This window comes from Montipora foliosa, chromosome 11 (genome assembly GCF_036669935.1).
Source record: "Montipora foliosa isolate CH-2021 chromosome 11, ASM3666993v2, whole genome shotgun sequence".
NCBI lineage: Eukaryota > Metazoa > Cnidaria > Anthozoa > Scleractinia > Acroporidae > Montipora > Montipora foliosa.
This window is the reverse complement of record NC_090879.1, coordinates 15,764,599-15,777,902: the sequence shown is the minus strand read 5'-3', so window position 1 is coordinate 15,777,902 and position 13,304 is coordinate 15,764,599. Positions and strand designations below refer to the sequence as shown.

Sequence of the window (13,304 nt, the reverse complement as noted above, 5' to 3'; positions counted from 1 at the left end):
TTATCCTGACGAAGAGCACATTAGCATCGACATAGAACAAGTTGAAGTGACTGACGAAACGCACGTAGTGAAGTCGGGGAGCGATGAAGAGCTAAAGGAGAAAGACGAATTGGTTGTTATTACAGCTCAGGACTTAGCGGGAATGTCAGATTATGTAAACGAAAGATCAACAGATATTTCAGTGGACCGCGACAAGGTCTATGAAGAATGGATCTACGTAGATGTCAACAAGTCGACGTATGAGGTTAAAGAAAACCTTCTTCTTCTGAGCTCGGTGTACGGAAATGGCTATCCGTGTTGTTCTGTCATGTGATCATCGAAATAATTATGAGATTATTTGTTTGTTGTTTGTGGTTTTGCAAATCATGAAACTTGACTAAAAGTGACAACATTAGATGTTTGGCTTGTAAAGCGACTATTGTGGAGTAATGACTTGTATTGTATACAATATTACTATGTATTAGTCAACAATTACAGCTCAGCGCCCATCCCATGGGGAATTGCAGTGCCATCAGCAATTTTTTGAGGGAAAGACACTGTCTTCATGTCAAAATGGCTTGTCCCTTAAGTTCATGAAGCCGTTCTTAAAGGTATGCTTTAATGCACTTCTTCATTGCTTTGAGCTTTAGCAGCAATGATGCCAACCTTTTGCACTGTTGCAATTATTTTAATCATAGGGGAAGTATGGTCTGACTGGATAGGAAGGTGTTGAAGCACTTCAATAAAATGAATGGAAATTCACTGTTGTGCAGGGGTTTCATTAGAGGTGGGCACAGGCAGTATAACTATGTTGTCAGAAATTTGTCTCTCACTGCCAGCTACTCTGCCTTGATTTTCAGTCAAACCCTTGTAAAAGACAAGAGTGACTGCTGCTCATATTGATTAGTCCAGGCATCTACTTCAAAACTTATTGAAACCTCTCCTGATCTACGCTCAAGTTTTCATGAAATTATGCTACAGTTTTGTTTTTCGTCAAGAGGCGGCAAACACATTCAGTTTGGACGCTGCTCTAAAAGAACTCCATATTTTAATAATATTAAGTCAAAAAGAGAGACAGGAACAATCAAATTTGTTCTTTCATGTGTCACATTCAAGCCATATTGATTGCGTTATTGAGTAGTTCATTGAATAATGGAGACATTATTTTTGTTGTATTTTATCTTGAAAAAATGTCAGAAAACGATGTGGTCTGACGGACGAGGTCTGACTTTTGTAGATCAAATCTTTGTCATTTCTCAGTTCACCGTCAAGGTCTTCAACCTAAGTATTTCAAGTGTTTAATAAATTATTAATAATGTCAAAAATGTACCCTCAGTTTTCTTGTTTAAAGGAGACTGAAAAACTGGTTGTGTTTTGAAATATTATTATTACGTTTATCGCTAATCATTTCTTGCTTATATGGACATTATTTTGTATGTGCCATTGCAAACATTTAGGGCAAATGGAGAGACAAATGTACGGAAATGAAAAATCTCAAAACTTAGTGGCAAAAGCTAGTGATAGAGGATGATCTTGGGGTGAGGCATTTGTCCTCTTCCTTTTTTCCTGCTTCAGGTCATTTGGTAGCCTGTGAACACAGATGTATTTCGGGCATTTCGACCGACGGAAATACATCTGCGTTCACAGGCTAGTTATTTGGCAGTCTAACTATCCCTGCTCTAATGGTTGATAAACTTGAAATGGCAACTGGAATCCTATGGTCTACATGTACAGAACATGTGTACTCAAGCAAATTAATTTAAGATCAGGCCATACTTCATCCGTTCATAGGAGGCATGTTTTTTTTTTCTTTTTGCAAGAAATCATTCTATAAAGAATGCAAATGATGCCTATCAATACTCATGTTGTAGCAATGGTAAAGGTCATTTCTTGGCCATTTTCTTTGCTGCTCTAAAATGACACCTTCTACCTTCTCAGATAAAGGAGGCCGCTAAAGGACCAGTTTTGTTATGGAAGCATTTCTTAGTTCCACCTTGTTTGACTTCTTTTACATAAGGAATATTGTCTGTCGCTGTAGTCAGTAAGGACAGTCTAAGGGCAAGGACTTCAAGTAGGACTCTGGGTTACTTTTAGAAAGACTGGTTTAGCTGCTGGCCTCTTGATCATTGCCACCCCACTTACTCATTCAACTTACTCGGCAACTTGAAATCTTAGGTAAATACCTGTCTTTATTTTTTGGGGGGAGGGGGTTGGGTTATAGTATACTATACAATATGACCAATCAGAATATTTTAGAACTCTCAATTAATTGTATATTTGTTTTGAGTTCTTTTTGGATATTATATTCAGGGTTTTTCGAAAGGTTGGTAAAGTAGCAGACATATTTCTGAAAGCACTGGAGATGACATTTTTTTGGCGCTGCGCAAGCTACCTAGGGGGGTCTGGGGGCATGTCCTCCAAGGGAACTTTTGAAGTAGAACACTCAGAAACGCTGTTTCTAGTGTTTCTGGAACCCAAAAATCAGTTTCTCAGGTAAAGCTGGAGTTCACTGAAAAAGTAAGTAAATATATAATAAAAAATAAAACAAACCCCTCAAATGTTTGCATCAAAGTAACGACCAGATGAAACATCTGGCATCCGCCCTCAAATAAAAACCCTGTATATTGCTTGCGATAATAATATTAAATAATAATAATAATAATAATAATAATAATAATAATAATTATTATTAAGATGGCAATTAATAATTAATAATTATTATTAAGATGGCAATGATTATTAGGTGCACTTTATAATAACATGGATAAAATAATAATAATAATAATAATAATAATAATTATTATTATTATTTTATCCATGTTATTATAAAGTGCACCTAATAATCATGTAATTAAATATTGAGGAATGCTGTGGATACTTCTTGACCGATTCACTTTTTATGCAAATTACTAACTAAGAACAATAACTATTTTTACAGAACGTACGCCCTCATATCTCTCTCTCTCTCTCTACCCTCTCTCTCTTTATAGTTCTAGTTGCAATGTAATTTTTAAATTTATCAATTCATGGAAAGTTGGAATCTTTCATTATTGGGGAATAAATGGTTTTTTGAATTGGAATGTTCATATTCCTTGTAGATAAATTTGTTCAATAATGTTACAATGTATACGCAAGAAAACTTGGCTCTTAATAGTCCCAGTGTCTCAATAGCAAATTATCTTGATGTGTTAAAACTAAACTTATTCAGTTAAGATGACCTTGAACTGAAAAAAAATTAGGATCGATTGCCATTAATATGAGATTTCGTACAGTTTCAAAGTGATGACTTCTGTCTTAAGACTGAATTTTAAAACAAAATTTGAATTGGGCTATTTTGGAATAAGGAAATGGAGCAACTTACCTGTAGAGTGTTTTGAAGTCTAAACCTACCGGTATTCCAGCCAGTTTTCTTAATGAAATGTATCCTTTTTTAAGTTCTGGTGAAACTTGTTATTTATGTACTAAAGGGAGCACAACACTGGTATTATAACTGGTTTTAATTATTTTTGCTCTTCCCTGCTGGGTACATAAATTTCTCTTTTCCTTGGGTCACCAGGGGACAGCTTTCCCGTGTTGTCATAGTTCAGTTTAGCCAATCACGACCGAAGGCAATTGGGTAAGGTAAAACCAATCAACCGCAAGCACCAGCCTTCCAGCCAAACAATAGATAGTTTTCACGTTACGTCATCACCAGCATGGTGGTGAACGAAAACAAGAAATCTCTATTCACTCACAATTGTACATTACATCATTGTTATAGGGACACAGACTGGTTGCAAACCATCTGTATACACACCCTGTTTGGCCAACATGTTGGGGCTCTTGGTAATTCATACTGGCAGATATTGGGCCAACATTTTTTCATTTGACGATTGTTGGCCAATATTGGCTGGTTTAGCCACTTGTTCAACTGATCTTAACCAACGATGGCGTGACCGAGGGACCTCGTGTCTTGAATACCTCAAGTTGACTGAGTTTCAGTCCATTTTCAAGAAGACAAGGCGGAAGTACAATAGAATCTCTCTTTCGGTATCAACCCGAAAAAGGCGTCTTTATTTTACCAAAAATATGTCTGAACAAATACTTGCTTACCGAACCCAATAAGGCATTCGTTCAATGCGTTTGTTTTTTTTTTTTGACAATTCCGCTTTCATCAACAGAACCATACGATCGGCTTATCGAGTGCCGTTACTTTGAAGGGTGCTAAAACTACAGTATTTCGTTTTCTTCAGACAGGGAATCTTCCTGCCAATCAAGACAGTGTGTGAAAACAGTCACGTTTTATTTTAGTTCCTCCCGGAAGTAAAGAATCGGTTCAACGGTCGATACAATATTAAGTCATTCCAATAAAAAATTTTAACCTTCTGTCAGCCTCAAGCGTGTCATCAATTTCATTTGACCACTAAAACATTTCCTACTGAAGGTAGCTAGATAATTGCGTCGATTTTGAATGAACGACACTGTCACAGAATTCCAATGCAATTTGAGGTGTGGTTTACGGGCAGGCATGATGACGTCAATGTATAAGTTACATTAAGTGTGTCTAAAGTTCATTATCCTTTTTACCATTTAACGTGCAAACCAGAACAACGAGCGGCAGAAGGCTTGAGAGGCGGCCGTACATGATGCACAAGATTTGTGGAAGTTTACGCGAAAAAGAAGGTAAGGGGAAATCTTAAAGCGTTTGTTTGCGTTTCATTGACGTGATGAAAGAGGGAGGGAGGTAGTTAATCGACAGTAGCACCAGATTAGTGTGTTGTTTCATGTCAACGATGCAAACAACCGCCAAATCACGAGTCGTGCACGTTTGAGGTCATATAAGGATGGATGAAAATCTTAGTAATTATAAAAAATATCCTCACAATGCGAGAAAATTATAAAAAGAAATAGGAAAAGACCAGAAACTAGTTTATGTGAGGTCATATCCCGCTATTGTTAAATATTGTTGGAACTGTGATTTGAAATTTGCGAGGAACGGAATATTTAAGTGATTTTACTGCTCAGAAAGGTATGAGATTTTAGCTATTTAATATTACTTTACCAGATTCGAAATTTCGCCCTTCAAATAATCGTCATCTACGAAATATACCAACCAAGACCGAAAGAAAGGCTCAGCTTGTTTACTTTCGAACAGGAACTTGATCCCTTATTAATTAATCAGAAACAGCTAGGAATAAGGTATTTAGTATCAGAAGTTCATATGAATTTAATTATTCTAAATAATGTTAAGTTTATAGTTTGTTAGTATTTAATAGAAGAAATTCCGTACAGTTTTATCACCTCTTAAAGAGTTATCTAGACGCTGTTAGGAGCGTCAGTGACTCAGCGGGAGTGTTTAACCCTGTGTTTCACTTTGTATCATTTTAATTTATGTACCACTTGTAACTCTTTGCTTAATACAATTTCAAGGGTTTTTTTGGTCATTTTATGTCACGCAAAATGCCGAAGAACATCGCAGTAACCACCCAAAACTTTGGCATAAAGTACTCTCTTTGTTTTACAAAAACGAACAATTTTGGAGCTGAAGCTGAAAGTAGCTATTTTTTTGCAATGTGAGCCTGAAAAACTGTCTTAACATGTTCTTTAAGTTGTGTGGTAGTTCGACTAAAAAATGAGTTGTTCTTAAGCGTATCATGCAATAACAAAACCACATTGTAATGTTAAAAAAAACGTGCCAAAGTATATTTGAGTTTATTGTCCTGTTAGAAAACAATTTTACATTAGTTTCTTTTGAGGTTCACTAGCAGTAGAGTTATTTTCATAGAGAGAATAGCTGCCCCCGTTTCTTTTACCCTTAATTTCATTCTCGTCACCAGAGCCTCGGGTCGACCCAAGGCTCTGGGAAACTCTGCGTAGGAGAACATGCGCCGTATAATTCTTACAGCCAAAAATTGGCTATTTGAACCTTACGGCTCCTGCTCACTCCTCTTGCTAACATGAATGCACCAATTAGAGACTCTTTTGATTGTTCTTCACGAAAACCAATGAGAAGACACTTTGTTTCAGGGTTCCCCAGAGCTCTTCTCTCCCACGGTCAAGAAAAGAGCTCTGGGGTCGAGATTGCCCTTAATTTATACTACCAAAAAAAAAAAACAACAACAACAACTGGAAAAAATAAAGACGTTCTTAACTGACTCTCAGCCTGCTTATGTTCGTTAATCTCAGTCAGAACCATCTAATGATCTTCTAAACTGTAAATGAAATTGAAAGCCAAACAGATGCATGAACGGAAACGAAGGGACAAGAGTGCAGCTGAGCTTAAATAATATCACCAATAATCCTTTGATAATGACTGAATCTCTTGACATTCAACTTGAGATTTGTTATTAAATTGTGCTACAAACAGAAATATCTGGTTAGAGCGGTTTTCAATTGAGTGTCGAAAGTGATTAGCGAATTGCTTTCATGGTTTTGCATTACTTCACTCAGTGATTGGTTCAAAGTTCTCGCGCCACTTTTTCAACCAATCACAAGTGAAACCAAGACCAATCGTGGCTCGCGCGTGCACGTTTTCCCGCGCTTTGCGTTGGCTACGTTACTACTACGTTGATTGGTTTACCGGATTGTCTCCGTCCTTTTTGATTGGCAAATGTAATTACTTTGGTTTTGGTTTTACGGCACTCGATTGAAACTTGCTCTGAAAAACTCTGAAGGTCAAAAATGTGAAAACAAATGCTGTAATCACACTGTAGCAGTGTGGCCCAGTGGTTAGGGCGCTTGCCATGAGATCCGGAGATCCCGGGTTCAAGACATGCTCTGACCACTCGTTGAATTTGTTCCAGGTAGTCCCTGGTTCAATTTCCTGGCTGCACTTGTAAATAACCAACCGGGTTTGTCTCCGGACAGTTGGGATTTTTTAAAAAAAGTCGTTCTGTTCAATGCTCAGAGAAATTAGCTACTAGCTACTCTAAAAATCCGAGGGTCACTTTAATGATACTTACTTACTTACTTACTTACTTACACTGACATGGACGGATGCAGCGCTCTGGGTTAGGAGGAAGGATTACGTTTTTGCAAACGTTGGCTATGTAACACTTATATTTGAACAGACTTAACTGATTAGAGTGTAATGTGAAGTGATAGTTTTCTACCCCATATAAACCATGTGAGCGTTGGCCCTACTAATGGATTGGGCCCACCACACAAGGACAGAGAAAAACTCTGACCAGGGTGGGAATTGAACCCACGACCTTCGGGTTAGATCACCGCTGCTCTACCGACTGAGCTACAAGGTCAGACGGGAGCAGGCTTTGGGAACTGAAGATGTTGAAGTCACGGCAATGAACATGTACAAGTACAAGGAAGGATTACGTTTTTGCAAACGTCGGCCGTGTAGCACTCGGTATAAGGCAGGTTTGTCTCCTAGTGCCAGAAATTCAGTGCTAAAAGACGATGTCTCTTTGCCCGCAGGTTGTTTGGGGTGGTATGCAGAAATTGCAGGGGAATGCGTTTGTATTCCAGAGTTAGCAAAATTGAATAAACCGCTTAGCATTTCTACGAGCCATGATCAGCACGGCTCAATTCAAGTCTACCATGCTATCAAACTAAAAACTGACATACATTATTTGGAATAATTTAGTTACTAACGACCAGGGACCAGTTTCTTAAAGCCTGGTTAGCGCTAACCGTTGGTTTAGAAATATGAAAACCTTTAGGTTTCCATGGTAATTAACGCTATGCTTCGAGTAGCCCGGGCCAGATGGGTATGCAACACCATCACGACGAGTCCAAAAGTTGTGTGTAAACGTTTCCCTCTCCTAAAGCGAGCAGCACAAATTATACTTACAATACTTTTGCAAAAACCAGCATACAGCCGATTCCAGCTGGCTGTAAGCTGTGCTCCAAGGTCACACGTGGACCGTATAGCGGCTGCCAGAGGCGCCATTGTATGCTTTTGGTTCGACCATGTTGAGCTGCGTCGTTGCTGTACTTTGCGACGGCGATTAGCAGTGACAATTATTATTATTATTATTATTATTATTATTATTATTATTATTATTATTATTATTATTATTATTATTAAAAGCAATTATTGAGAAATGCAATAACTGAAGCCAAACTCTTAGTGGGAAGTTCGATAAAACCTGACACGGCTGCCGACATATCAGGCGTTCTTCGCGCGAAAGTACCTCCCTAACTGGAAGTTCTTTATTTCTCGCTTCGAGTTAGGACGTAAGGCACTTATCGCACGATTGCAGGAGAGACTGAAATTTTAATTGGGGCCAGTGACCTTGTTTCTCGGGAAAAGGCAACAGGAAATACCTTACATCACAGGGAGGGCATTGGGCTCCTAATTACAGTGGTATAACCAGGATTTTTCCTTAGGGTGGGCCCAAATATAACGTTTTCAGAATTAAATTTTCGGTAAATGTTGCGTAACTAATATATAAAAATATATTTATATCCATGTACAGGATCCAAAACGTACGAAGGAGTTTACACTTTCCCTGATATCGTTCTTGTCCTCAAACTGTGGCAAAATAAAATTCATATATGTATGTAGCGCGAGCTTAGGGCCGAAGATTGCAACACGGTTTGCGTGCGTAATGAAGGTACACACACAAAAATAATAGCGCGAACATCCTTAATGGACTAGATCAAATAACGTTAAAGCCCTAAATAATTAGATAATAATAATGATAGTGCACATTCCATCTCAGCGTCTACAGGTCTCCTCTACAAAGTGGGTCAAATTCCAGCTATAGATGTGAGGCAACCTCATTCGCAGCATTAAAGCTTAAACACTCATCTTTTTAAAGACGCCCTTTATTTTACCTTTATTTTTGGAAAGAAATAGTCAGTTAGTTATCAATTCTTATTTTGCCTTACATCGAAATGTGAGGTTTGACCGGCCAGTGGTTGACTCTCTGACTCTGACGCCATATCAAGTTTGTTAGTTCTCTTCTCTGCCCCGGTGAGCTTTTTCTCCGATCTTCCAATTTTCCCCTCTCATCCAGCAAAAAATGAACTTTGAATTTGATCTACTTTGATTTGATCCGATTTACTGTGTTTCTCCACTGGGGCCACCAGTTTATCAGTTTTTATAGCGATCATATCAGCTGTCATGATATGTAATCAATTCTCTTTAAATAAAGACATAACTTTAAAACGTACTTCTAATTAGTAAAGCACTTGACGTGCTGTGTCATATAAGCTTAAACGTGTGAAAAAGGTGATTATTATTGTGATTTTCATAAGATATATGGTGTAAAACGCCATGATATGGACAATTAGATCAGTAGGGCGTTGTCAAAATGAAGATCAGTAAAATCTCTCCAGCTGCGCTATGACATTATTAATGGAAGATCAATTGCAGTATGTACTTCTGTTACATGGCCTTAATTAACCTTGGCCAGGCTGCAACCCTTCAATATGCATGCTGTGGAGTCAAATGACCGAACGAATAGACCTAATCGGCTAACTCCACGTTGTACCCAATTCAAATCTCCCGGAGTTAAGATTCTTTGTCTATTGTATTTGGTTATGTTTCAGAATCATACACCTTATTCCAAAATGGCCGCCATTTTAGTGTTCTTTTGGCCTCGCTTTCAAACGTAAAATTGAAAAGAATATTTAACCTGGAAAGAGGCCAAAAAGGCCAATTTTGCACTTAAAGGTGTACGTCCCCCATGTTCTTTTCTCGTTTAATTTATGCATTTGTGACGCAGTAAAGACTTGTTCGAGTGACGCCTTGAGCTGTTTTTGAAAACTTTAATCCTGGCTTTCGCGACCTTTCACCTATCTACAGCGTCTGAGGATGAGAGTTTTGAAAAGAAGCACAAGGCCTCACTCGAACTTAGAAGAACTGAATTAGACAATAGGTATTTTATTGTTACGATAGAACGAAAACTGCAAAGAAATACTTGGCTATTTTACATTATGCCCAAAGGTTATTGTTGGGTCTATTTTGACCCAATAGTGGCAAATGCCCGACGGGTTTTTTAGTAATATCCGTGCTGGAGGTCTTAGAACGAAATATTTTGAGTAACCCGTTATGAAAAACAGGAGTTTTCTCGAGTGTAATGCAACCTGGAATTTTCGTACCAAAAAGTAATTTGATCTGAGTCTATACTTGGCAGAGGCTGTTTGCCATGCGAATACATTCCTTGTTGCTGATTACTTGGGTTAACGATAACTCTGTTAATTAAAGCCATTCATTAATCAATATTTTAAGTGAATTTCAGAGGAAAGTAATTTTTTTATAAGATTTTCATTTTGACTGTTTATTACATAATCTCGTTTCGAATCAGGTGGTATCCTAAGTTGATTTGGTTTGTTACACTACACGCCTTAATTAGCTTTCATTACACGCTTCACGCCTATTTCAAACGTGTAAATTGCATTTTGTTTTTTGCAAAACTTGAACTTGAACTTGAACTTGCATCGCCAACAGCTGTAACAAATACAACGTCAGTAAGATTGATAACAGCAGAAAAGATTAGGTTTCAGTCTTAATGAGCAAAAAATAGCTCTGTGTACTCCGCTGGTGCGTTTCTTTCTGGATGTGATTGAATCAGTCAATTTGTTGGTATGTAGCTTGACGATTTATTGATTCATTTAGAATTACAGTAACCGAAAGGTGCAATCTTTGTCAAAACCTGTCAGGATAAAAAGTAAATATTAAAATAAATTATCTATCTGACGAACGAGCTAACGAAGGAAACAATAAAATAGGCAATAGTTTCAACTCTGTTTGCATTATATCCACAATCTATGCTTTTTTTATTACTTCTAAAACAGCTACAACTGTAGCCCCTCTTTTCCCCTGCATCATCAATACTGCCTTCGCAAGGCAATTGGCTCCCAGTTTTTCAAGGGCTGCATAATTCTATCCAATGCATAAATTCACTATCCACATTATAAAATACATGTATACTCCACGTTAAACAAGTGCTAAGGTTTTTATACACGCCTTTACTTGAGATGTGCTTTGGTAGGTCTATAAATTTTGTTATCCTACTTTTTTTTGTTGAAGAAGTATCTTTTAACATTTGATGACCATTAAGTTCAAAAAATAAAACATAGTGGTGTATTAGCTCCCATTAGAAACGGTAAATGCCTCTGAATCCCCGCCTAATCCCCGCCTAATCCTCGGGGTTGGGGGGGAGGGGTTTACATTGACTGGTGCATAACGCAGCCATCCCAGTAGTGTACAGAGAGCTTTGGTTCGAAGAGTTCTCCGAATCCTTTAAAAAATACAAATTTGTAGTATTCCGAATAAAAACTATACTTCCAGGATGCACACGTAAGGTGCGTTCGGTTGACCCCATTCCGGAATAAGAATACGTGGAGTGATGATTTTATAACGGTATGTCCGGCGTTTTGATGCAACAAGGATAAAAAAGATATGTTTAAAGTAGTATTTTAGCGGGTGTTTGACAATTTTAATGTGAATCTCCGTAAAAACGAAGGAATTCTAACTCTATTCTATGAATTCCTATTATACGGTCAATCGAACGCACCCTTAGTTTAATCCAAAACAAAGATGCGTCGGCAAACATTTGATTTGAAATAATCAAAAGTTGGCAGCTTGGTGACAAAACTGAGTGGGAAATTGTGGGCTGATCATTGTGTTGGAGTTCCCCTGAGCTTTGTCAAATGCTAATCAAAGACAAATGTTTTGTTTGGTTGAAGGAAAACTTGACAATCCAGAAATTGCAGCGATGAAGGGAACGGCAGAGAAATCAGTCGAAGAGTCGAGCCATTTTCAGTGCCTAGAAAAAACGAAAGGGTTTTCCAGACTACGAACCATCCAAGAGATTGTTGGTTGCACGGACAAGCTCATTACAGATGACTGCTTAGGGGCCATCAATACCAAGACAAGCTTAGACAACACGAAGGCACTTGACTCAGCAATCAGAAGTCAAGCGACTGAAAACAAAGACGATTTAATTCCACAAACAGAAATCGCAATTAAATCCGAGATGCAGGACACTGAATATGTCAGTTTAAATGTTCATATGTTTGGAAGAAGTAATTCGGACGGATCTCTCACTTACAAGAAGCGCAAACCAAACTGCTACTATGGAACGAAAGAGAATGACAAAAACAAGCATTTACCCAGGCAGCGCGTTAAAAGCGTGGGGAGGCGTCGCACAATTAGTCAAGATGAAGCAGGAATATCAGAGAGCCCAGTGTTTTTTTCTTCGATTGGTGAATGGACTGTGATTGATCTGAACCTAAATATTTTTGAGAAGGAAGACGCAAATCGTATATTTTATTTGAGAATGAAACGTGCTTCGTACAAGGAGGTCGAACCAGAAGGAATAAGGTGCAGAATTCTGTAGTAATTGCAAGCTTTCATGCAATCATCTGAACTTAAATGATCTTTAGATCAGAGTACTGAACTGAAACGTTGTATGCGGTTTTTTTAGCGAAACTTGCAACGTTGAACCAAAAAAGTTTGCAACAAGACAAAATTAATTTCATACTAATCTCTGAACATTTTTAGGCCAGAGTACCTCGAATTCTTGTTCAATTTTTTGGCTAAAAGCCATTTTTCTCGTTGCGTAATCACTTCTGAAAATGCAGTGCTGCCACATGCATGGTACTTGGAAGTACAGAAATCGGCAAGTTGCATCAACTCAGTCGCCTGATAAGTAAATTGAGAATTACAGTGGATGTTAAAACAACAATCTCTTTTGTTTTAGTAGGGCATATCTGAATGCCAAAATGAATTTCACCTAAATATTTGTAAACAAAAGTAAACCGTTAACTCGTTCCTATCGTAGCGTTCTTACATTCATGGTTCATGGAACCGGTACTTGTTGGCACACACGGACGGGACGGTATCAAATCGATCGATTTAACCATAGTTAATTTAACCAGTTTACACGAACGAAGCAAGCATAAGCACAAGCAATACACGCAGACGCAGTAGCCTTTTGATAATTGGTAGCTTTCTTTAGAACAAAAGACCGGCACTAATTAACAACAAGTTTAAATCCGTCTGCGTATGCTGCTTACAGGGCGTGCTTCGTACGTGTAACTACCAGCCTGTAGAGCCCAAAACTCTTAGAAAGTGAAAAAGTTATTGAAACATTCCCTTTGGATCACGTTAAACACGCATACTATTTTTTTTTAAATTCATGAAAGAAATAGAGATTACTTCACTGGAAAGCGCGCGCGTACGGGATTTTCACACGAGTTGGTGAAGTATCTGAAATCGAACGAGTGAGCGCAGCGAACGAGTGAGATTTCTGATACAAAACCAACGAGTGTGAAAATCCCGTACAAAGCGCTTTCCATGCTGTAATTTGTTTGTAATGACCGCGATGACCGCGTCAAAGCCCGCGAAAACACAATTGGCTTAAAATTGGTTTGTG

At 38.1% G+C, this 13,304-nt stretch overlaps 1 protein-coding gene across 1 annotated transcript; it reads left to right on the top strand.

Moving 5' to 3' along the window:
* The first annotated feature begins 4,483 nt into the window (after nt 1-4,483).
* LOC137977478 (uncharacterized) lies at nt 4,484-12,699 on the top strand. Its single transcript, XM_068824711.1, has 2 exons — nt 4,484-4,641; nt 11,614-12,699. Exons 1-2 carry the CDS (start codon nt 4,602-4,604, stop codon nt 12,264-12,266), a joined length of 693 nt encoding a protein of 230 aa, XP_068680812.1. The 5' UTR covers nt 4,484-4,601; the 3' UTR covers nt 12,267-12,699.
* Nucleotides 12,700-13,304: the final 605 nt, after the last annotated feature.

Excerpts from the sequence above, each read along its gene's own strand:
- LOC137977478 (XM_068824711.1), top strand. The coding sequence starts at position 4,602 with ATGATGCACAAGATTTGTGGAAGTTTACGCGAAAAAGAAG. Across the intron at positions 4,642-11,613 it reads AAGTTTACGCGAAAAAGAAG|GAAAACTTGACAATCCAGAA; the intron begins GTAAGGGGAAAT and ends GTTTGGTTGAAG.